This window comes from Cervus elaphus, chromosome 18 (assembly GCF_910594005.1).
Source record: "Cervus elaphus chromosome 18, mCerEla1.1, whole genome shotgun sequence".
Taxonomy (NCBI): Eukaryota; Metazoa; Chordata; class Mammalia; order Artiodactyla; family Cervidae; genus Cervus; species Cervus elaphus.
This window is the reverse complement of record NC_057832.1, coordinates 56,634,519-56,661,356: the sequence shown is the minus strand read 5'-3', so window position 1 is coordinate 56,661,356 and position 26,838 is coordinate 56,634,519. Positions and strand designations below refer to the sequence as shown.

General features: G+C 39.5%; 1 protein-coding gene across 1 annotated transcript in view; it reads right to left on the bottom strand.

Annotated features, from left to right (window-relative positions):
• Positions 1-26,838, bottom strand: part of PRKAR2B (protein kinase cAMP-dependent type II regulatory subunit beta) — a 104,877-nt gene that overhangs the window by 14,653 nt on the left and 63,386 nt on the right. The window contains exons 3-5 of the mRNA XM_043871711.1: positions 20,476-20,528; positions 12,609-12,692; positions 1,844-1,950 (exon numbers count right to left, since the gene is read on the bottom strand). Coding sequence (XP_043727646.1) covers positions 1,844-1,950; positions 12,609-12,692; positions 20,476-20,528 — 244 coding nt within the window. The remainder of the gene's footprint in view (positions 1-1,843; positions 1,951-12,608; positions 12,693-20,475; positions 20,529-26,838) is intronic.

The following is a 26,838-nucleotide window of genomic DNA, read 5'->3' as shown; positions in this document are numbered from 1 at the left end:
TCTAGCAAAGACAAAACAGGGAGTGCTTTTAAGATTAGGAAAAGATTACAGATGGTAAAGATGCAATAAAAGCAAACACATGAGGTATTGGACAAAAGATATTCAAGAATAAGAACAACTGGTTTTTAATATAATTCATGACTAGAATGGCAGTATCAGGGATTCCTTCTAGAACTTGTCTCATGAACAGTCATTTTTCAAGTGTAGATTAATTTTTATAGTTATACATTTGCACTAAAGCCATTTTCTACATTTTTCTACTTTGAGTAGGACAAAATATACAACAAACGTGCTGATGAGAAGTGCAGTGAGCTACCAGTCCTGTTAAAATCACATCAGTCTAAAAATCGGCTAAAACACTATGTGCTGCTTCTCCTATAGATTTCTCCCCCGAGAACATGAGGCCTCGGGCAGTGCAGTCACAGAAAGGGCACGCACGGTGGCCGGAGAGACCCGGGCGCTGGGTCGGCCCACGCTCATCTGCGAGGCCTTCCAGACTCGCATCACGTTTGTGTGCCTGAGAATTTTCGTCTGTCTAAAGGGTGATGGGGCACTGAGGGAAGGCAGTATGCGCTAATGTAAGGAGGTTTTATAGTCAAAACACCAACTAAACCAAAGTGATTCCTGTACGGTGTCTGGGGTTCTCATATACTCCTACTAGTCAATACAATTAAACAGCCGAGTGAATTTCTGAGGTGTTTCGTTGATGAAAGCTGCTAATGGTACCAGAATCGTGACTGTGATTTACACGTGAGACCATTCGAAAACCACAGAGTCCCCCTCCAGCCCTGGCTAGTGCAGCCCCTACAGGTCACCAAGGTCTAAGGGATGAGGGGCTGAAGGATTCACAGAGCACGCGGTACTGATGCATGAAGGTACCTCCCACGGCCCAGAGCAGGGAGCAGAGCCTACACGGACAGGAGAGGGGGGATTCCCGTGAAGCCTCTGAGTGGAACACAGCGGGGCCCAGAGAAGCCAACGTAACCCAGCAAATGAGACTGGGAGATGATCCATGTTCTACACAAGAGGGGGAGGCTAAGGATTCCAAACACCTCATCCACACTTCCTCACCGCTTAACGGAGGTGGAGAAACGACGGCTCGGCTCAGGCTGCTCTCCTTTAACATTTTAGGGTTGTTACCCAAGTTTTGCTTAAAACATGCACTGTTCTTTGATGAAGTGAAACCCAACTTCAGTTTTCTGAAATTGTATTTTCAATATAAATACAAACCTTCTCACTTAAATAATTTCTCTGTAGAGTTTTTAACAGACAAATAGAATAATGCATAAACAACTTCCGGAAGGACACACAAACTACTCACTCTGCTGATGGGATGACGCTAAGGCAGTAGGAAGAGAGACTGACTTTTCACCTTAGGTCCCTCTGAATTTGAATTTTTTAAACCATGAGCATGCTTCACTTCATTAAGCAATAATAAAGGAAACTTTTTAGAAAACAGAATAACAGACTGAGTTACATGGATGCAATATCCCAGATGCTGTGTCACACTGCTGTTTTCATGTTAACAAGAGTGTCCAATTCTGTGACAGGTGTAACTAGCCCTCAAGTAAACTTAACAAATGAGGAGGCTCCCAGTAAATGACTGAGATTTACTGATTCACCAAAAGTCAACAGTCATCCATACATTACATTATACCTCTTTCCTTGATCTAGCACAGTTTCATTGCACGAGTTCAAAGCAGGTTTATAGGCCCAGTTACATAGGAATAAGGGTAGACAGGCAATAGCAATTATTGTATGTTAATCTGTCAGTCATTATAACACATTGAGATTTTCACAAAAGGTTCATTACATTTCAGGAGCAAAGTTACACAGAACTTACCTATCAATTACATAAAAGTTGTCGCCATCATCACCTTGATCAATTACATGTTCCCCTTCTTTAACCAATTTTTCAAACATGGCATCTAATACTTGAGACATCTGCTCCTATTTTTCAAAAATAAAAGACATAATCTTTGGTATCTAGAACATGTTTTCTTAAAGAACCACAATTAGCTCTATATTTTTGTAAACAAGCTCAAAGAAATGGAAATATCACGACTGCCATTGAATCTTGTAAAAAAACATACGAAACAGTCCCCTCCTCATCACATACAAACCAGATGATTCTATATTTACTCTCATATTCAGTACCTGAATAAAAGTAATTATAATTGGTCTATTTCAGAATCTTTGCAACGATCACCACTTTAATACAAAAGGAAACTAACCATCAAATCATCATATACCTTGTGAAATATAACCTTAGCAACCAAAATTATCAGGTTAATAAAGAACTATTGCAAATGCCTTTTAAAGATATCTAAACTTTAAAAAAACCTTTCCTATTTTAATCATCATTGTAATTTATAAATATTTAGCCAATTTAAACCCTGACACCAACGCTTCTTGGTTCAGCACCAAAAATAATATAGAACCAAAAAAAAACCAAAAGTAAAACCAAAAATGATTGTAGCAAACATTCCATCCATGTCCTTTATCACTAAGGTTCTCTTCAAGAAGCAACCATGTCCCTCCCTAGGACAGATGTATTAAAACTGAAGCCAGAGACATCAAACCTATCAGTCAACAACTATCTTGAAACTTTGTTCTTCTAAAGGGTGCTTGACAAGGGTTAAGGATAAACCCTGGATAGTGAGAATAGACTAGAAGGCCAAAGAAATCTTTCTTCAGAACAAGTCCTGGGACAATTCAAAGGTCTTTGGGTAGTTAGAACAAATGTGTATGGAGGAACAGCATGGTGATAGTAAGAGAAAATTCAGAAGACGTAGGAAGGTTTTAAGTCACTCTCTATGGATATAAAAAGACAGCAACTCCAGCCTCCCAGGCCAAAATTAACTATTACTATAAACAAATTAAGGATCTGAAGATAGATTAGAGGGGGGGTGGAGATGCAAGTGGAAAACACAGGTTGAAGAAACAAAATATTCTGGATCAAAAGCACAAACAGACTACGCGTGATTCTCTTCTTCTTGAGACCCCATTAATATTTCACAGGGACCATGAAGGTACGACTCCACAAAGATGAGAACAGGAAGAGGAAAACTGGAGGAGAGATTTCTAGAGCAAAGAGAAGTTACATGAGGGCAGAGAGAGGGTTCCGCCCAGAGATGGGCAGGGGGCCTGCAGCGTGGAGGGGCCGACGAGTTGTCGGAGCACCAGAAGCTCCGGACTGGGAAACACCTGGCCTGCTCAGATTGGGACTGAGACACTGCTGAAAACAGAGGCATTGATTCCAAGTCCTCCAGGATCAAATGTCTGCATCCTGAACACAGAACACTAGCAACCAAGTATTAATCCCGACTCTTCCCAGGCAAGAGATCAGAGTCAGGTTCTCAGGAGAAACTAAATAAATAAGACAGAACTAGAACAGTTACTGGGAAGACTGGTGCCCTGGAACAAGGACCTTCACCTGCTTGGATGAGGGGTTCCTCCACGTGAACAGCTGGCTCCTTGCCACCCACCCAGGACACTGATGGACAGGCCTGCCCTACTTATTCAGGGGTCCTCGTCAGCTTTGCAGAGCCCCTCTGGGAGCCTATAAGACTAAGATAAACAGCGGGATAACACCAATGAGCTAGAAAACTCAAGAACAGTGATGAGCTTTCAGAAAGTTTTACTCTATATACCCAGAGATGTTCAAGATGATGTCATAATCATGAGATGAAAAACAGGATGATTAGAAAAAGTACAAGAGAAAAATGGGCAAGCTCAAAACTGAAAACATCATTACCAAATTTTTTTTCCTTTCAACTATTTTATCTTTTAGGTCAGTTTTAGGTTCACAGCAAAATGGAGCAAAAAAGTATAAAGAATTGTCCTAAACCCGCTGCTTCCCCATGCCCCTCCTCTAGTAACATGCCCCAGAAGAGGGTATGCTTATTACAAGTGATAAATGTACAATGACATCAATATCACTCAAAGTTCATAGCTGACATCTGGGTTCACTCTTGGTGCTATACACTCAGTGGTTTAAACAAAGGTACCCACAAAAGTAAAAAATGTACCCACCACTACAGAATCTTCTGTAAGTAAATAAAGAACTAAGAAGGTAAATTAAAATAAAAAACTTCAAAGAAAGTCGATAGATGAAAAGATAGGAGTCAGGAACAAAGTGATATCAGAGACAACAAATGAAAGAAAATAATTAGGACAGTAAGGAATGAATTTTCCAGTACCAAAGGATGTAAGTTTTCAGACTGAAAGGGCTCACTCACAGGCCAGCACCTCCACACTCACACGACAGTTTAGCTTTAGGACATCAAAGATCCAGAACCGACTGCAAGGCTTCCAGAAAAAGAGGAAGGAACTCTTAAAAATATAAAAAAATGTTCGACTTCTCTCAGGGGAATGCAAATTAAAATGGAAAGGAGACACTCTTTTTTACCTGTTAGATTCAGAAACATAAAAATGTTAGACTGTTGGAGATGGTGCGGGCAGGAGTCCTCCTGAAGATGGTTGATGGAACGGGCCTCTAAGGACGTGCTGGCAACAGTCAATAACATTCTGAGGGTGGTCCCTATCACCTCGTCATTCCTCGTCTAGGATGTTGTTCTATGCACATTTTTGAAATGACATGTGCACAGGCATTTTTCATTGCAAAATGTGCATCATAAGAGCAAAGAATTGAAAAAGCAAGTTTATCTGCAAGGCTCTGGATAAATAAGTTTGGTACATCCATACATCAGAAAGCTATGCAGCTAATAAAAAAAGAACATGAGGCTTTTAAGATCCCTGTCTTTTACTGGAGTTGCTGCCAAGCATGAGAACACTCAATGAAGGGCAACCAGAAGTCTGAAACCCTGCCCTAGGTGGAACTCCAGTGAACACACCTGCTATCTGCTGTCACATTGATCATGTGCATGATTCCAGAGGCCAGAACTGGCATGGCTGGGTAGACGTTTCTGGAGATTTGGGAACAATGTGAAGACCTGCCTAAGGAGGAGAGCTGTCTAGCGGTGATGGAGCAAAGACATGACTTCCCTGCTCCTGTCAAGGCAGCTCCCCACCTTACACATGCTCTCAAAAGGGCTCAGTGTTTTTCAAACTGTTTACTGGAACCCAGGACTTTGTAGAGGTGCTTCAGGGATCAGTTCTGTAAATAGCTCTTTTTTTAAATCATTTTTTAAATATTGAAACACAGCTGATTTACAGTGCGGTGTTTGTTTTAGGTGTACAGCAAAGTGACTCAGGTATACACATATATTTCAGATTTTTTCCCTCATAGGTTATTACCAGATATTGACTATAGTTCCCTGTCCTATATAGTAGCTCCTACTTGATTATCTGTTATATATAATAATGTGTACATGTTAACCCCAAACTCATCCTTAAAGTGTATTCTAACCATTAAATATTAAAACTAAAGTAAATGAACACATTCAGATGGCTATATACATTAATACAAAATTTTTTATGAACTGAAATTTCATATAACATAAAATTAACCATTTTAAAGTGAACATGTTAGTAGCCATAAAGTTGTGCAACTACCATCTGCATCTAGTTCCCAAACATTTTCATCACCCTGAAAGGAAACCCTGTATCCATTAAGCAGTCAGTTTCCATTTTTTTCTCCTACTAGGCCCTGGCAACTACCAACCTGTTTTCTGTCTCTTTTGGATATTTCATATGATGGTGCTTTCTTTGTGGCTCAGACAGCAAAGAATTTGCCTGAAATGCAGGAGAACCCAGGTTTGATCCTTGGGTTGGGAAGATCCCCTGGAGGAGGGAATGGCTACCCACTCTGGGTATTCTTGCCTGGAGAATTCCATGGACAGAGGAGCCTGGCGGGCTACAGTCCACAGGGTCACAAAGAGTCAGACACACACTGGAATCACACAGTATGTGACTTTTAGTGCCTGGCTTACCTTGCTCATTATAAGGTTTTTGAAGTTCATCTATGTTGTAGCATATATCCTTGTTGTTTAGTCACTAAGTTGTATCTAACTCTTTACAACCCCATGGACTGGTAGCCCTACCAGGCTCCTCTGTCTGTGGGATTTCCCAGGCAAGAATACTGGAGTGCGTTGCCATTTCCTTCTCCAGGGGATCTTCTTGACCAGGGATTGAACCCACATCTTGTTGGCAGGTGGTTCTTTACCACTGAGCCACCAGGGAAGCTTCATTCCTTTTCATGGATGAATAATATTCCACTTTATATATGTATATAAAGTGGAGTGTGGTAAAAATACATATATGTATATATATTATACGTAAAATTTGCTCTATGTATATAAATGCACACACACACACACACCACAAATTACTTTTCCATTCATCTTCAATGGGCATTCGGGTTACTTCCACCTTTTGACAATTGTCAACAGTGTGACTATGAACAATCATATACAACTATTTGTTGGAACACCTTTTTCAGTTCTTCTGGATTTAAACCTAGGAGTGAAACTGCTGAGTCATATGGTAATTCTGTGTTTAACTCTGAAAAGCCATCAACCTATTCTCCACAGTGCCTGAACTATTTTACTTTACCACCAGCAATGTACTAGGTTCTGTCTCCACATCGTCACCAACACCTGTTATTTCCCTTTTTTAAAAACTGATACCATCCTAGAGGGGGTGAAGTGGTATTTCATTGTGGTTCTGATCTGTATTTTCACTCGTGACTAACCATTTTAAGAATCTTTTCATGCGCTTATTGGTCATTTGTATGTTATCTTTGGAGAAAAGTCTATTTAAGAACTCCACACATTTTTCAGTTAAACCTGTTTGTCTTTTTGTTGTTGAGTTACTAGTTCTTTCTATATTCTAGATATGAGCACCTTATCATTTATATATGATACAAATACATATATATATGTAGTGGTGTATGTACACATGATTTGCAAATACTACATTCTGTACATTGTCTTTTTACTTTAGTGCATGATGTCTTTTGATGTACAAAATTTGCTACCTTTATGAAGTCCAATTTATCTTTTTCTTTTCTTACTCTTGACTTCAGTGTCTAAGAAACACTGCTAACTTCAAGATCATGAAGACTTACCCTTGTGTTTTCTTCTAAGAGTTTTACAATTTCAGAGCTTACGTATAGCTCTTTGGTCCATTTTGAGTTAATTCTTCTACATGGTGTGAAGTAGGAGTCCTACCTTGTTCTTTTGCGTGTGGAAATCCAGTTGTCCTTTCACCATTTATTGAAAAGACTATTCTTTCCCCAGTGAGTGATCTTGGCATTTTTGTTGAAATCAAATGACTACCGATGTATGGGTTTGTTTCTAGACTCTCAATTCTATTCCATTGTTCTATATGCCTATCTGTATGCCAGTAACACATTCTTTTGATTACTGTAGCTTTGTAGTAAATACTTTTTAAAATTTATTTATTTATTTTATTAAAGTATGGTTGATACACAATATCGGGTTAGTTTCAGGTGGTAGAGTAAAAGTTTTGACATTTGCAAGTGTGAGTCTTCCAACTTTGTTCTTTTCCAACATTATTTTTACTTCCTGTATGGGGCCCCTCTTATAAGTACAATGTTAAAACATTAAACAATAGCAAAACATAATGTGTGTCCATGGTTTAGCTTTATACACATAAATGTTACCAATTTAAACTTTTATAAATAATTTTTTAAAAGAATATGTAATCTCTGTAAATACAAATATACTGTTTAGTTAAAAAAAAAAAAAGAACCAGGCAGAATACTGTGTAGAGTTTGCTGCCACTAAAATTATTTAAAAAATTACCTGTATATACATAGCATAACCCTGGAAAAATATGCATCTTGGTGCTAAAAGAACTTGACTCCTAAGAAACTGGATTGCTGGGAAACAGGGATAGAAGGGAGATTCCCTTTCACTGACTGCTTTTTGTTCCTTTTGAATTTTTGTAAATTATATATGCATATGTTGTTGTTGTTGTTGTTTAGTCGCTAAGTTGCGTCCTACTCTTTGCAACCCCATAGACTGTAACCTGCCAGGCTCTTCTGTTCACGGGATTTCCCAGGTAAGAATACTGGAGTGGGTTCCCATTTCCTTCTCCAGGGGATCTTCCCGACCAAAGGATTAAACCCTGTCTCCTAAGTCTCCTGCATTGTCAGGCAGATTCTTTACCAATGAGCCACCAGGGAAGCCCATATAGGCATACTATTTAAATTTAATTAATTAAATTGCCAAACTCTCCATTTGAACCCAGAATGTAACATTGTATCTTTAAGTGAGTTAAGAAAAACTTTTGGAAGAAAGACGGTGATCAGTTTGCAGGCCGTGGCTTTCATGCCCTTGCTGGGTCGCTGTGTGAGCTCTGGCACCTGCTTGTGAAGGAACAGCCAGGGCTGGAGATGAAGCCAATGGGTCTGTAAAACAGTGCTTTCTTGATGTGATGCTAATTGGCCCCACGGGACCGAATGAGTTCATCAATCCAGGCAACATATGGTCACCTATCAAAATTACAAAGTTTGATTAAATGGTTTACAAATATTTTATTTTTGCTTACTATTTATATTTCAACTTATTTAGAGCAGGTGGAGGGGGAATATCAGCTTCATTGATTAGCTCTAGTCCTGGATGTTAAATGTAAAAAAGGATGAAATATAGTGCTATATAATAATTTTTCATTATCTTGGAATTAGCTGCATTTTAAAATATTATGAAGCTTAAGAATTCATACATGGATGTATGAAAAAGTAATCCCTGCTAAAATACAGAACAATTATTTCTTTTAGAACTTCTCTGTGTGACAGGTGTCTGTTCTAGTCAATCAAGATGTAATTTCCCCATAATTATGCACAGAGTGCAAAGAATGTAGGAAATATTTAATATGCAGAGACTTATCTCGGGGACTGACAGCTCCTGTAGGAAAACCACATCTTACTCGCCTACAGAATGCAAATTGGAGACTGAGCTCGGTAAAAGGGCCCTGACTCCCTTAAAAAATAACAATTTACTCTCCATTAATGAAAGAGCCTATCATATAGCATAGGACAATTATTTCAGTTTGCCTCAAATTAGAAGTATTTCAGAAGAAAAATGGCCTACTGAGTTGAGCATTAAAATATTCATGAAAAGAATATCTTCAAAGAGATTAATAATTACAAATGCTGGGCTCAATGTATGAATATACAGAACTCCAAGAAAAAATGTCCTGAGGTCTAGGAGGTGCTAGATTTTCAAGCTAAACAACACCTTTAAGAAAGTCAAATGAGATAGTGGATACAAAGCCACTAATTCGTAATTATGGCTTCCCCTTCCTCCTTCCAAGTTTTTCCTTTTCAGGGAAAGGCACCAGACAGTGGGGGTCTCCAAGACTCTTTCTGTTAGGTCTCAATTCATTTGATCACCAGGGACCAACTTCTGTTCGTCCTGAGTACTTTATGAAACCATTACTTTCTCCCCTTCCTTAGTTGAGCCTGTTTCTTTTCCCCTTAACAACACATGGATCACTGTTTCTTCACTGAGCTCCATCCTTTTGTTCCTGACCTGTCCCTCTCACCTTTAATTCCACCCCTACACTGTCACCAGTGACCATAGACACCCCTGACTGTTACTGTCTCTGCTTAAAATGCTACTGCCTACATAGAGTGTGTGTCCACGGCTCCTGTGGGCATGCGCACTGGTCCTTGCTGACGCAGCACGTACATCTCAGCCCCCACCAGTGGGTGTCTCCCACTTCAGACTCCAGTGTTGACACCCTCCATTTTTTTCTTTCAACTGGCGACTTCTGACTCCTTTTCTGAGGCTCAGTTCAGGTGTCTCTCTGGCTTCCTGGATCCTCAGGTGAGAAGCCCTTATCCTTCCCTAGCCCTGACCATATTACGGCATTATTCACATTTTACCAAATGGATTTTTATGTGTATTTGAATCTCTCACCAAGTATAAGTTCCAAGAGCACAAGAACTATGTCTAAGTATTTTTGTGGCATCCTACGCTTTATACAGGCCCTGGAACACAGTGGGTGGTCAAGGAATTGACCTGAAAGGAGCTGTTATATGATATGCAGATTATATAAGTGGAATATGTAATTCAATTTAAATGCATTTGGGTTATGGCAAAAATATATATATGATAAAAAACTAGAAATTTGCTTAAAAAATGAACTTAAACTCTTCAACCTGCTATGTTTGGGGATAAATTTCTTATTTCAAGTGGTTATTTTCTGAGAAAAATTAATTTTTACTTATTTATATTCAGTATTGTTCTTAGAAGGATTTCAGGTAGTAGGGAAATAAATCAAGACGGTATGAGATCAAATTCAAAAAAAGATCTTTTGGAAACAACTATATAAATACATTTACTTCTTCCCGATAAAATATTCAACAATGGTAATTTATGAACTTGGTAATTTCATGAACTGACTATTTCTTTTTTGTCCTTACAAACTGTGACCTTTAAATATACACATATATATTTAAGACTGTCAACAGAGCAGTAAAATCTTTAAAAAGTCTAAAAAAAATCCTATGTTTATAAAAATAACCATTGTATTTAAGTAAAGATGCTCCCTGCTAGGATACACAGGAAAAGTTGTATTATTATTATTTAAAATGCAATCAAACTTTTCACAATACTTTGAAAGAATTAAAGCTCCAATGGTAAGAAAAATCAATTTACTTTAGAAGATGGAACAGAACAGGCAGCGTCCGAGGAAACTATAACTGGGAGCTATTTCACTGATGCCTGTTATCACTGCTGAAGCATTAAAATACTGGTTGAAATGAATAGGGAAGTAAACAAACAAAATAACACCTGGTAGTACCAAAACACCGCCCTCGCGTGTCTGCACACTGGGTTCTAGTCCTTCCTGCTCAAAGCGAGGCTGTGAGAGGACAGCCCTGCTCTCACCTGGGAGCCTGTGAGAAACACACACTCAGGCCCCACCTCCGATCTACGCACCAGACTCTGCATTTTAAACAAGATCCTCTGATGATGGACAGGCATATTCAAGTTTGAGAAACTGTTTTTGGTGACCCTGAAATTTTCCCATGCAAAGTTCCGGCCTGAAAATAGAATTCTCCTTGCTGAAGCCTACCCCTCAGGATAAAACTAAGGGTTAATTTCATCGCTGTCTTCTGTGTCTATCTGAAGCAAAATTCAATACTAAATTGATTAATTCCAATACCAAAATTACCATCTTAGACACACACACAGACAATGTTGTCTCTTTTCACTAACAACTATTAGAATTCATTTTGGAGAAAGATCACTACAGATCATAGTTTCCATATCCTTTGTTTCATAGAATCATTATCATTCTAGATAAAAGAAATCTAAGATTATCGGGAAGCCCATCAAAATCTTTTAGTCCCTTATTCTATTTAATACTACCAGGAAATTTTTCCACTCATAAACTAAATTCCTACACTTTTTATCTTAATTCCATTTCTTATTCTTCCATTATTAGTTACCAGCAACCCCATTCTTTACAAGCTTTAGTTTAGGTGGTAATTCTGGAGGACCTGGATCAAAGTGGACAAAACTTGTACTATGTGGTCCTAAAATAAAGTCTCCAAAGTTACAAAATGTAATCTGTGATCCTGGAGGATATAACATAAACATAACTAGTATCAAAAACCAGGAGCTTTAAAAAGTAATTTCAGGGTATAATACGACCCAGCATAGAAGACTTGGTATAATGCAGCATGAAATGTATTATAAAGTATTCTTTATAAAAATGGCCTTCATGGGATGGGGAGGGAGGTGGGAGGGGGGATCAGGATGGGGAACACATGTAAATCCATGGCTGATTCATGTCAATGTACGGCAAAAACCACTACAATATCGTAAAGTAATTAGCCTCAACTAATAAAAATAAATGAAAAAAATAAATAAATTTTTTAAAAATGGACTTCTAAAAAAGATTTCATCTTGTAAGAGTGGGTTTTGATTTAATGTTTTCTTCTCTCAGGCATCAATCTGAAAACTATTAAGATGTTCAGTCTGACCAAAAAAAGAACTGAAATAAGTTATAAAAGTTGACTCAGGTTTCACATGAGGACATGGTAGCAAGGGTTCTTTCCCAAATGACCATATAGCAATGAATAAGCATAATCTGCAATGAAGGAAGCAGGGCATTGAGGTCAGGGTGCAGGGCAAAGTCTGAATAGCATGATCACTCGTTCTGAGAGAGGGGTTTCTAGAAATACATCCCAAACCAAAGATGAGAGATTTCAAAACTTTTGTGAAGAAAAAAAAAATCCTTCTACTTTTAAAATCAAGTAGAAGTTTACTTTTAAAATATGTATAATATAAAAGTCATACATTAAAATATAATACTGGCTGCTGAGAGAGGCACTCCCCCATGGGCCCTGCATGCCCCTACTGAGTGGACGAAGAATGCAGTCTTGGCCTCTCTTCATCCGGGCCACTTCTCAGGGCTGTGTCTGCAGTGACCTTTGATGAATGACTCAATGCCTTCTTCCGACACACAGCAGGCACTCACACTTGCTCTGACAGCAGCAACCCCTCAGCAACCAGGACACAACCCAGTGCACACGCAGGCATCCATGGTGGGGCGTTTACATTGCCCTGAGGGATGTCAGCTTGTAAAGAAGGTGAAATCCAAGACCCTGCACAGTTCTTCACATGGACACTGAAAAAAATCATCTCTATTATTGAGATTTATCTTACCGGATCCAGGTTCTTAAACAGCAGGATATCTTTGCAAGCCTCTTGCAATCGATTTCTTTGATCGTCAGTTTTGGGATGTATAATCTACAAGAACACCAAATCCACAATTAGACTATTCCCCTTACTCATAACAGATAAAATTTCCTAGCAGGTCATTAGAAGGAAGAATGGTTACGGCTGAGGTTCACTTTAGGTGACTAGACATTAACTACCAGCCTGCTAATAGGGGAAAGTAATACAATTTGTCTCAGGGAGGTGGTGGACATTAATCAACACAGCACTTGAATGTTTTTCAAAGACGTGTTTCCCCCAGGTTAGCAGGTTCATTCTGTAAAGGTTTGGACTGGCTAATCACTAAAGACTCTGAAGGTCCAGCGGGAACATAAAAAAGAACTAAGTGTTACAACAGTTATGTTGAAAATCTACAGACTGTCTTTATTCTGTTTGCGTGCTAAGTCCCCTCAGGTGTATCCAACTCTTTGCGACCTCACCTGGAAGCCCATCAAAATCTTTTAGTCCCTGTTCTACTATTTAATACTACCAGGAAATTTTTCCACTAATAGTCTGCCAGGCTCCTGTGTTTACAGGATTCTCCAGGCAAGAATAGTGAAGTGGATTGCCGTGCTCTCCTCCAGGGGATCTCCCCGACCCAGGGATCAAACCCTTATCTCACGTCTCCCACATTGGCAGGCAGATTCTTTGCCACAAGCGCCACCTGGGAAGCCCTTATGCTATGTAATACTCTTTTAATATTCTTTAATACTGTTTCATACTTTTTACCACTAAACTTAATGCTCTTTCAGAATGTAGCCCCTTTCTTCAAAACGTGATAAAATCTCTAGATGTGAGTAAATTCTTACCTGTATATTAGATATTAAATACATTTTTATGCATAACACATGTAACCGAGCCCACAGGGAGTGATTTTCCACAGGGAGCAAGCAATCACGTACTGTCACATCAGGAGACTATGGGTTTGAGGGAAAACGAATCTAACACTCCTGGTGCGCTCATTTGAGAATGAGCTCAAAGAAGACCACTGCACTAGATGCTCAAACTTTCAACCTGGAGGGTGAAGGCCAAGAGGATGCCCTCTGTAAGTGAGCTGGCCAACTCTTCAGAGTCCCTTCTGACTACCAAAAGGCTCAACTGACTTGGACCCAAAGGCCCATTCTTTTGTGAACATGGGTACCATATAACTATAAAATGGGGTAACGAGGCAAGACATGGTCCTAAAAGCAGAAGGCACCTAGTGGGTCTCCTGGAGACCCATGCATCACCTTTTCCTACTCTAATGGCACACACACAGTGACGGAGGATATGATGATGAGCAGGGGCCCCACCATCAGAACAACCAGGATCAGCTGGGGCTTAGCTTTGTGTCCATGACTATATCAGAACTCACAGTGGAAAATTAAAACCAGCATTTCAAACCCACCTCAGACGGATAAAAGCCAGAGGCCCAAGAAGAACTGAGGGAAGGTACAGCATATGTGTACTATTTATGTGTGTACTGTTCACACACTGTTAGCCAGTGAGAGAAGGAAGCTGTTGCAGATTTTTCTTTAAAAGGGTAAGGGACATACAAACTAGTGTTTCCTATCTAACCAATATTCACATCAAACTAGATTCTATTATGGCATGTGGACCTAGAAAAAGCAGATCCTGCTGCCTAAGAACTCACTGCTATTTAAGAATCTTAAAAAATTTGGATATGAACTAAATCATGCTAACAAAAATTCATATCTACCTACGTCAAATAAGGATGATTTTAACACAATCAAACAGAATAAAACAAAAAGTTATTTCTCACTTCACAAAAACCATCTGGAACTTCAAACTGAAGTGATTATTAAAGTTTGCCTACTGAGAAGCTCTCTCCTCAGAGAGAAAAGGTTGGGGATACCATGTCACAGATGTTGAAAATAATTTCCTGAGCCCAAGATGGAGCCACCCCTGCCCAGGGTGCCACATCAGCAAAGCAAAGCCTAGATCACTCCCACGTCTCTAGAAGTGCTCCACTTTGCCAGCAATACAGTATATCCAGTCAGCCGATCCCCAAAGGCCAAGCCAAATCTGGGCTCTATGCTCACTTCCTTGTTCCTCATTCACTTTCTGTTTTTCTCTTCCTTGTTCCTTATTCTTTATCCTCTAAAAGCTTCCTGACCTCCACCCCATTTTGCAGTTCTCTGGACGCATGGGAATGGAGGCTGCCTGCTTCATGCAGCATTAAATAAAATTTATATCACCTAAACTGTCTTATTTAATCATTTTCAACACCATATTGCACCTGATTTACTTTTGTCATCAATTTAAGTCTTTCTCCCCCAACCCATTCGCTTTGTATGAACACCTCTCACAAACACCCATCTTCTTCTTCTCTCTCTCCTGCTACTTCTCTTAAGAATTCACAGCTCCAAATTTTGTTTCTCCATCCTGCCACCACTGCTACTGCGTACTGCTCTCCTCTCTGCTTTCTTTTTTCCCCTCTCTTCCTTCCGCCTGCCATCACTCGTCAGGGTCTTTTATCTATCATAGTCACCCCTCACCCTCAAACTCTGCCATTAAAATTCCTGCTCTGCATCCTGAAAAGCAAACAGTCAGAAATCAGGTGAATCTTTGAAGCTCTGCCCTCCCTGCCCTGTACCAACTGTTCAGATGCTCTCCTCCTCCTACAGACTCATTTCCTTCTGTTGGGTTTGGTGGGATCTGACATCTGAGATCTGCATCTGGACAATTAAGGTCTTCTGCAATGTGCCCAAGCGTGATTTCTACTAGAGGCAATTTTGTTTTTCATTATTTATTTCTGATTTCAAGATAAAAATTTTTTTGTTCAAACAAATATTGATGTGGCATTTACCATGTGCCAGGCACTGTTTTAAGGGCTTCACAAATATTAATTCGTTTTATTTTAGTAATACGGAGTGTACATGGCACAGTGGTAAACAATCTGCCTGCCAATGCAGGAGACCCAAGAGACATGGGTTTAATACCTGGGTCGGGAAGATTCCCTGGGGTAGGAAATGGCAACCCGCTCCAGTATTCTTGCCTGGAAAATTCCATGGACAGAGGAGCCTGGCAGGGTATAGTCCATAGAGTCACATTCCGTTAGATACAACTGAGCGCGGGCACACATACATCACAGTAACAGGCCCCAGGAAGCAGGTGACTGCTCAGTGAAATAAGTCAGAGAAAGACAAACGCTGCATGACCTCTCAAAAGGGGAAACGTAAGAAATTAACTTGCCCAGGCAATTTCTTCAATGTGACACAGTTCAGAAGTTGTAGTGCTGGGATTCACCCCAGGCAGGCTAACCACAGAGTTCTTACTATCAGCCGAGGTCAGTACACCATTGCCTAAAGGTCAAATTTCTTTCTGTATGATCCCTACACTGAGAACGGTTTTTTTAATGACTGTGGGAGGATAATCAAAAGAATGTTTCCTAACATATGAAAATTATAAGAAATTCAAATGTCCACAAGTAAAGTTTCATGGGTCACAGCCACATGTGTTCATTTATGTATTGTCTATGGCTGCTTCTAAGCTGTAACAGCAGAGCTGAAGAGCTGTGACAGAAACGGAATGGCCCCCAAAGCATGAAGTATTTATTATTTGCAAATAGAATTCCCAGGAAAAAAAACTTTACAGGAAAAGTTTGTCAACTACTGCTATAAACCTCTGCTGTCTTTCAATTAAAAAAAAAAAAAAATAGAAGAAACCATACGACTGACTGACACGTTTTCTTTAAAGAAAACACTGTGCATCTATTTTGTTAAGCAAGGGAAGTCTGTACAAGATGTTTTCATATCTGTCCAATATGTTCTCCACACAGAGCTGAAAGTAATCTTTTAGACGTTTAAATCAGAACACCCCATTCTCCAGAGCAAGCCCTCGGTAGAGGCCATCACATTCCCACCTCCTCCTCGGCCTTCACCTCAGCCACAGCAGCCCTCACTCAGAGCCTCCAACTCTTCCCACTCTGACGGGCTTGGGTTAACCCAAAATGCACTCCCAGACTTTTGGCAAGATTCTCTCCGCGTTCACCCTGTGGTCTCACTTCAAGGAGCCCTTCTCCCACTATTCTGTTTCATTAGGGACCTAGTTGATCTGGGGGGTTTGGTTTTAATTCCTATACCCTATCACACTGTCCTTTCAACAGTTCATATTTTGTGACTGCTAATTTGCTAGCTTTCTGTTGGCTTCTGTTATTAGACTCTGAGCTCCAAGACGGCAAGGGCTTGTCCACCACGTTCACCACTGTATACTTAGCATTCGACCAGATATGCAGAAAGCACTCCCAAAACATTTCATGGAGCACAAAACGAAGAAGTACTCCACTCTTAAATTTACTAGCTCTTCTCTGCCCGTTTCCACATGCTAGATGTACATAACCCTTACATTTTCATTTATTAAAGGTATTCCAAGTAAAATCTAATTTGTTATTTTCCAAAGTCAATCTTAAGTACTTAAATTTTCTTTGAATACGTATTATTTTATAAAAAAAATAAATATCTATTTACACAACTCTGAGATTACAGGTTGTTGTTGTTGCTTAGTCACTAAGTTGTATCCGACTCTTCATGACCCTACAGACTGTAGCCCGCCAGGCTCCTCTGTCCATGGGATTCTCTAGGTAAGAATACTGGACTGGGTTGCCATTTCCTTCCTTCAGGGGATCTCTCAGACACAGGGATCAAACTTATGTCTCCTGCTTGGCAGGCAGATTTTTTTTTTTTTTTTTTACCATTGACCCACCAGGGAAGTCCAATAAAATAAACAGAGTCTTTGAAATAAGACAAAATGTCCAAATGAAAAGTGAATTTATCAAAATGCACTGTATGTTTTCCTTATGGACATTTTCTAAAGCCAATTAATTTTGAAATCTGTAACAATCATTTCTAAAGGCTATGGTACAAACTGCCTTATAATGTCTATTGGTGGGGAATAAGTGTAATAAAAAAAAAAGAAAAAAAAAAAAAAGAAATGGCAAATAAAATGATGAATACAAAAATATTTTTTTTAATTGTTGAAACATTTATTATAGAATAAAGTGGTATTTACATGAAAAAAAAAAAATAATGTCTATTGGTAAGACAAAAAATTGTACAGTTTTTAGCAACATGTTTAGAGAAGAGTCAACTTAATGAAAACCCCAAGACACTTTATTATAATGATTAATCATTAATTAATTAATTACCAAAAATCTACTAAAGTAACGTCGAAGGGTGTCACAGGCACAACTTGGGTTGAATGTGCAACCCACAAAGATGCCTCCTTCACCAGGAACTGCCCTTATCTATCTATTTATATAGCTTTCAAAAAATTATAGTTAATTTACAAAGTTGTGTTAGTTTCAGATGTAAAGCAATTGTTATATATATATTTTTTTTCAGATTTTTTTCCATTATAGGTTATTACAAATATCGAATATAGTTCACTGTGCTATGTTGGTCATTGCTCTTTACCTATTTTATAAATACATATACATATAGTAGTGTGTATATGTTAATCCCAAACACCTAATTTCTCTCTCCCCCAACTCCCACTATCTACTACAGTAGCCATAAATTTGTTTTCTATGCCTATGAGTCTATTTCTGTTTTGTAAATAAGTTGGCTTATACAATTTTTTAAGATTTCACATACAAGTAGTGTCATATGATATCTGTCTTTGTCTTACTTCACTCAGTATAACAATTTCTAGGTTTATCTATGTTGCCACAGATGGCATTACTCCATTCTTTTTATGGCTGAGCAGTATTCTACTGTATATATTTACCACATCTTTCTCCATTCATCTGTTGACGGACATTTAGGTTGTTTCCAAGTCTTGGCTATTATATAAATGGTGCTGCTATGAACACCAGGGTACATGCATCTTCTTGAATTAAAGTTTTCTCTGGATATATGCCCAGGAGTGGGATTGCAGGATACCCTCATTTATAAGTGAGACCCCACAGTTAAGTCTGTACTCCTTGGCCTGGCCCCCAACCCCAAGGTCAAGTCTGTGAAAACTCCCCACAAGAAAACTCGGACTGTGATCTCAGACAGACTAAGAGTTAGTGGTAGCTGAGCCCCTCGCAGTGTTGATACCCTGAGTGTACACCAGTGCTGTGAAAGGACCACAGAGGGGGCTGACTCCCGCCTGCCAGCCACAGCCGGGGGTTTTCTTTAACTCCTTCAGGAATTCTGTAAGATCTCCAAGCACATGTCCAATAATTCCCCAATGTTTTTGTTTTTTAATCTTAATGTGATTAGGGGTTTCTTTCCCCCAGCCAAATGACTCTTACCTGGTATAGTCCCCCGCAACAAGACTGTCAGCAATCAGCTGGAGTGATCCAATCAAACCACTTTACTATGGCATTGGACCAAATGGCAGCTGACAGTTGTCGAGTCCATGAGATACCATATATTGCTTTCAAACTATATTTTTAAATGTTCTTTTTAATTTAAATTTTTACTAAGTCAAACCAGCTCATCAAACATCTCAATTACTAAGCTTTATCATATACATTTATACACAAATACAAAGAATGATTGGAGTAGGAAATGGCAACCCACTTCAGCATTCTTGCCTGGAAAACTGCATGGAAAGAGGAGTCTGGAGGGCTAGAGTCCATGGCGTTGCAAAGAGTTGGACATTACTGAGCACATATACATACACGCACACACACACAGAATACTGTCTTCAAAGTAACCTATTATTGTTTCGTTGAAATACATAAATAAAGTGTAGGATAGGGGAGGGTTGTTTGGACCACATTATAGTGGTTATAGCACATTAAGCATTAGTGATGATACCTCGACCCTAAGGCAAGATAATTTTCAGACTGGAATTTATGGACATCATAAAAATATGTAAGTTTTGGTTCTCAGAAGTGAATACTGCAAGTCTGGTACTGTCCCCATCATGGACAATTGTGAAATGGGATTTCCTTAAAAATCTTCTGTGTCATTTAAGGTTCCTGATCTTTCTATCACTGAATTTTATTTACATTTCAGGGAGCTTAATGATGTAATGACTTATGGACCCAGTATTCTGCTTTTCTATAAAACTCAACCTTATTGAAGTATTTTTCAGAGCTACAGAAATAAGATTTTCTTTTCATTTTTTTTTTTTTTTTTTTTTTTTTTTTTTTTTTTTTTTTTTTTTTCTTTTCATTTTTTAACACCAAATGAAAAAAAAGAAATTTTTGCAATGTACTCAAAAATAAAAAAATAAATGATTGCTTTCCATTTCCAGGCTCAGTAACCTCCTATTTAGTTTACTTTCTACTAAATAAGTAATAGGAGAATGGAGCGAAAGGACACAGCTTAAAAAGTGTTTAAAACCAGACAAATTCTTGCAAAAACATTAGGCCCTCCAAATCAGTTTCTGAGCAACCAATCAGATACACAGACTTTAAAAAATAATAACTGCTGTACTGACACTTTAGATGTAATTTTATTGTGTCTGTTGTTGTTTCAGAGTAAGCATCTGTTGTGATAAATTAGTAGGAGCAGGAGTCTTTAGTATTTTTCTTTGCTAGAAATACTTACTTGTCTAAGAAAAATAACATTATCACTTTGGGAAAGATAGCTAAAAACATTTTTCATCACAGGCTACATTTTTGCAAGAGAAATAAAAGCACAACTTCAGTGAGTTATTATGTCCATCTCTCCAAAGAGAGAGATGCTTTGGATCAAAGTAACCACACAGAACATGAAGCAGTAAGCTATCAGAGAGAAGACTATGAAAAGAAACAGTCAAAATAATTCCATTATGCTTTCTGTTAATCTATAAGCCTGTTAACATCTTTTCTATTATTATTTTCCTTATCCAAGACCAGAGTATAATGTAAAATTAATGCATTCAGTAAGTTACATACCCTGGATTCAGCATCATCTTCCTCTTCATCAGGATTATAAGCTTCTGCACATACTGTCAAGGGAAACATGGAAATTTTAAAGATTCTTTCACCAAGAAACATGCTGCAATAAATGTTACCTTTTTTTAAATAAATATATCTTTAAAAATTAATGAACAAAAAGAATGCTGTGGTGTGAAAAAGCATGAATTCACCTCATCCAGGGCAAGTAGTCTACCCCGCAAAGCCAGTTTGCTATTGCAGTTTATAAGGAATTTACTATAAAGCTGCCCTTTTAGGCACTGATAACTTCTTTTCTTTCTTTTACTCAGAGATACATAGCTAACCTCTTTCACCTTCATTTCCAAGCTAGAGAAATGGTTAAGATAAAAAATTACTGAAGAGAACAGGCACACACAAAATCTAAGTCTGCTTTGAAATGGTCAATTTAATCATGCAATTATGAGTAACTTGCGTAAATTATCCATAATTCAATCTTCCAGGAATAAATACTATTAATATTTTGCATATTCCTTTCCAGTCTTTATTCTGAGCTGAGTTCATACTGCATTCAAAATTTTAAAACTTGCTTTTTCATTTAACACTGTAAGAATTCTGCATGCCATTGGAAACATTTTATAAATATTTTTTAAAGACTGCCAATTATTTATCATAAGCTCCAATTTACTACTCCCCTAACGCTTGACACAAAACTGGCTTCTATTGAAACAACCTTGTAGTAAATATCTTCATGCACAAATACTTGTCTACATTTCAGATTATGTTGTAGAATTATTCCCAAATGTTATTTTGGGGGCTAAAAGGTATGATAACTTTTAAGGCATATTTATCACGACGTTTCTTCTCAGGGGGATTATACCCATCCAGTGTTCTATAAGGAATGTGTGAGGAGACTGCCCTAAATGGTACACAGAGTTAGATACTATTGCCAATTTAAATGAAAAAAAGATTTAAATTTTTAAGTACTATTGAATTTGAACAATTTTCAAATGTTTGTAAGCCAACTGTATATCCTCTTTTGTCCCTATGCCTGAGACATTTACTTCTGTATTTTCTTTTCTTTTTGACTTACACTGGTTTCTCGATACCAGTTTGACGTATCTCTTATAATCATTTTATCCAATTTGCTTTTTTCCTTTGGCCATGCTATGTGCTTGCGGGATCTTAGTTCCCAGACTATGGATTAAAGTCAGACCAAGGCAGTGAAAGCATGGTGTCCTAACTACTGGACGGCAGGAAATCCCCTCCAGTTTGCTTTTTAACTATACTTACTAGGTCTTTTTTTTTTTTTTTAACCAATTACTCATGTTTTTTGTTTTTAGTGTAATGACATCAAGAAAAAAATTCCTCAATATGATTTAAACCTGATGTTAAACATCATGAAAGTACCACTGCTTCTGAGTTCGGTATTTGCAAATATTTTATTTGCAAATTTACAGATCTGTAACTTCTCTTCTTTCAGTTTGTAAAGGGAGACCTTTTTACATTTATCCTTTAATCCAGGTAGGTGGTGCTAGTGGTAAAAAACCGCCTGTCAATGCTGGAGATACTGAGTCACGTGTTCAATCCCTGAGTCGGGAAGATCCCCTGGAGGAGGGCATGGGCACTCACTCCAGTATTCTTGCCTGGAGAATCCCATGGACAGAGGAGCCTGGCAGGTTACAGTCCATAGGGTTGCAAGGAGCCAGACACAACTGAAGCGACTTAGCACATACACTTTAATCCATGTGGACTTGATTCTGGCATGGACATAGAAATTTAAAGAGCAGAGGACAGGTGAAAGGCTGACAAATGTCTTTCCAGGGGCCTCAGAAGTACTGTCATCTTTAGTCCAAGGATTGTAAATATTATTATAAAATTTGCCAGTAGCTTTCTTTTTACAGGCATTGTTCTACACACCTTAGCCAGTGAGTGATTCTTAACCAGGGCCTATTCTGTCCCCCAGTATGACATTTAGGCAACATCTGGAGACACTTTGGCTGCTACATCTGTAAGGGGTCAAGAGGAAGCTGCTGGGGGAAGCGAGGAGACACCCCATCATGCACAGGACAGCTCTCCCTCCTCCCAACAAAGAGTGATCTGATCCAAAATGTCAACAGTGCCGAGGCGGAGAAGCCGTGACCAGGGTGTATTTTCTCCTTCAGTCTTGCAACAACCCTGGGTGTCATATCACCACTTGGGAGATGAAGGAACAGGGCACAGTTATACATCTTGGCCAAGATCACACAATGTGGTACCAACCACAGGACTTGATCCCAGGGCTGTCTGGCTCACTCCAAACACCCTGTTCTTCTTCTTCTTTTTTAATGTTTTAAAAAGCAGCTTTATTGAGATATAATTCACATGCCATACAATTCACCCATGTAAAGTGTACACTCAATGTTTTTGGTATATTACATTATTAATTTATTGTAGCAGGTCCTGGAACTTCATTCCTTTTTATGGAAAGGTCTTGTTCTTAACCACTGTTCTGCCTTTGCTGGCTTTGGTGAATTCACCAACACAATGCCTGGACCTCAGCCTTCTGCCTCAGAAATATAACAGAAGGGGGCCTTCTCCCAGGGACAGGCTCCCATTAAAGAACCTCACTGATGAATATCACCAGAATGCCAGCTTAGTAACTAACTTCCGGAATTATTACGGAGTCACCATAACCAGCCAGCTCTCTCCCTGCAGGAAGACCACAGAAGCCAAATCACAATTAAAAGCTTCCTTTTTGAGAAGAAGATGGGAGGAGGAGAGAGTCTGTCAAATAAACTATTTAATGCATCAGTCTGGGACAGCCCAAGGCACACACATGCAACACACACAGTCCTGGGAACATGGCCCAGACTCTAGAATTGTGTTGCCACAACTTTCCTAGAAGCAGGAGAGCATTTACCTCTAAAGCTTGGCTCTATCATTTTTTTTTTCCCTGTCTGACCAACCTCACAGGCAGGACTGATATATAACTTGCAGGGCTCAGTGCACAGTGAAAATACAGGCCCATTTTCATAAATTTAAAAATTTTAAGAGAACAAGAGCAGACCATTAAACCAAAGTTGAGGCTCTTGAGAGTGTAGGGACCACAAAGTCAACCATTCTAATGGTGTCTATATGTTCAGTGAGGTGATATTGTAAGATATTATGTTCTTCAAGGTAACCTGTTATATATAGCACCTTGACCCATTAGTGTTGATCTTCAGTTTTAATTCACAGAAGGAAACCTTAATCCTCTAATTTATAAGTTTCAAGCACCTAAATGCTGACTAAAAATCATCACGAGCAAGAATCTATTCTCTTTCTAAATAATGTATCACTTGCTTCAGTATTATTACTTAATACCCTTCTGATTTGTGAAAACTACCTTATCACATATTTGTTTATTTCTTTCTGGACTATTCATTCCATTGAATCATTTGTTGTTCCACTATTACAAGGTTTAGCTCTTGGCACCAAAGTGCAGTAGTTTCACTATACCCAAACTCATCTACTGCACCTCCTCTACTGCCATCGGGCCCCCACACCTCCTTACTTTCACTGACACAGTCTCCTCTGATTGGAATTTCCCCCACCTCCTCCTTTCCAAGCCATCCCTTCTCTTCAGCCCCAGCTGAAAAATCAGATCAATGGCAGAGTTGTGAGTTCCAACAGAGACTTTATGGCCTACAAGCCTAAAATATTTACAATCTGGTTTTTACAAGCTGAATTTTGTCTCTCCAAATTTTATATATTGAAGCCCTAACCCCTAATGCCTCAAAATGTGACAGTATTTGGAGGCAGAGCCTTTAAAGGGGTGATTAACTTTAAAATCAAACAATTAGGTTGGGCCCTAATCCAATCTGACTGGTGTCTTTATAATAAGAGGAGCTCTGGACACAGAGACACACCAAGGATGTACACTCGTGGAGGAAGGGCCATGAGACAGCAAGGTGAGAAGGCGGTCTTCTGCAAACCAGGAGAAACGCCTTATGAGAAACTAAATATGCTGACACGTTGCTCTTAGCTTCCTACCCTCCAGAACTGTGAGAAAATACATTTCTGTGGTTTAAGCCAAAAAAATAAAGTGAGATCAAGAGTCAAACATTGACCTCTGGCTTAGACAGGGCCAACTTAGGACACCCCACTGCTGTGCTTTGTACTGTCCCCAGAGCGTGGACAGAGTCCATTACCATCACCTTCTACACTTCACCAAACAGGTTACCACCTGTGCCCCGCTCAGACAGAATTGGAGCCCTTCGGAAACTATGTTCATTTCTATATGTCCCTAGTACTGACCAGTGGCTTAGTGGTAAAGAATCCACCTGCAATGCAGGAGATGCAGGTTCAATCCCTGGCTTGGGAAGAACCGCTGGAGAAGGAAATGGCAACCCATTCCAGTATTCTTGCCTGGGAAATCCCATGGACACAGGAGCCAGGCAGGTTACAGTCCAGGGGGTTGCAAAAGAGTCAGACACAACTTGTGGGACTTGGCCCTCAATCTTTTCATGCACTACACACACACACACACACAATGTGACAGACAAAGGCCAAAGGTTTCTTTTTCCTACATTTAAAAGCACGTTGTCTTTTTCAACATCATTTCCAATAGGATGGCCAAAAACTCACTTCAGTTCTGACACTACCTACCCAAAGTTAGCATTATATCCCAAGAGTTGAAGCAGTAGTCCCACAAGACTGCCCCCACTTTAGGCATTAATCCCAATTCCCTGGCTACTGTACTTCTGACCTGGAGAAGGCAATGGCACCCCACTCCAGTACTCTTGCCTGGAAAATCCCGTGGATGGAGGAGCCTGGTAGGCTGCAGTCCATGGGGTCACTAAGAGTCAGACACAACTGAGCAACTTCACTTTCACTTTTCACTTTCACGCATTGGAGAAGGAAATGGCAACCCACTCCAGTGTTCTTGCCTGGAGAATCCGAGGGACAGAGGAGCCTGGTGGGCTGACATCTATGGGGTCGCACAGAGTTGGACACGACTGAAGTGACTTAGCAGCAGCAGCAGTACATCTGACCAGCCGGCTATAAACTGAGGGTTCCCACAACACCCTCCTCTAGTTTGATAATTCAGTAGAATGACTCACAGAACTTGGGAAGTACTTGCCTTTCTGTTACTGGTTTATTATAAAGAATACAACTCAAGAACACCCAAATGGATGAGAAGTATAGGGTGAGATACGGGGGGAGGGGCGCAGCCTCCATGCCCTCTCTGGATGCCACCCTCCCAGCTTCGCGCTGTGCTCCCCAGTCTGCATGCTCTCTGCAGCTGGTCATTCAGGGGTTTCTATGGCGGTTTTGTTACCTGGGCACAAACCAGTGGCCTTTGGTTAAACCAGTGGCCATGGATTAAACCAGTGGTCTTTGGTGATTAACCTCCATCTTCAGTCCCTTTTCCCTACTCCGAGGCTGGACTGAGTTCCAAGCTTCCAATCATAGTTTGGTCTTTCTGGGACCAGCCCCCATTCTGAAGCTATTCAGAAGCCCCTTGGCCAAGAAACTGGTGAGCACACCAAAGAAATCAGGAGATCCCCAGGGTTTTAGCAGCTCTGTGCCAGGCGCCAGGACCAAGTATCTTTTTCTTTTTATACGGCACAAGGGATTACACCAACTCCCAGGGGTTTTCACCAAGTGCCCACTATACTTTGTTGGGGATGTATAAAAATCAGTACAGTCAAAACAACTGTGCCCTGGACAAGTTTACCCTGTGAGTTCTGAAAAAGCCAACAAATAAAGGAAGCGGGCCCAGCTCCATGAGCCACTGGGCCTGAGCACCTGGCGTGGAGCCTTGCACACAGTACAGCCTCAATAAATATTTGCTGAAGGAATCAAAAGCAAATGTGCCCTGCAGAGAAAGACTGCATGCTTCAGAGGTCTAAAACCTAGGAAAAAATGGACTTCTGCAAAATATGTAAAATTTACTTCCCCAATGTTCTCAATGCACTAAGATTTCAGCATACTTATTTAAATGATAATCAGCTTAAAATAAAGCTATTATAAAAGCACAGGTGTATTAGACAACTGAGTTCTGATGCAATGTGGTTAACCTTAGCTTACTGAAGTGGAAATGAGCTCCTACAAAGGGAGAAAAATGTACCTTTTACAAACACCAGTTTAAGGCATGCATTTTCAAACAAGATTAGTTGGGGGAAGGGGCAAAAAAAAAAAAAAAGAAACTTTACTTTTACTTTACTTTTCTTCCATATAAACCATAGATATACATACAATTGTTCCTTAGCCTGGGAAATCCCATGGACATGGACGGAGGAGCCTGGTAAGCTACAGTCCATGGGGTCGCTAAGAGTCGGACACGACTGAGCGACTTCTCTTTCACTCTTCACTTTCATGCACTGGAGAAGGAAATGGCAACCCACTCCAGTGTTCTTG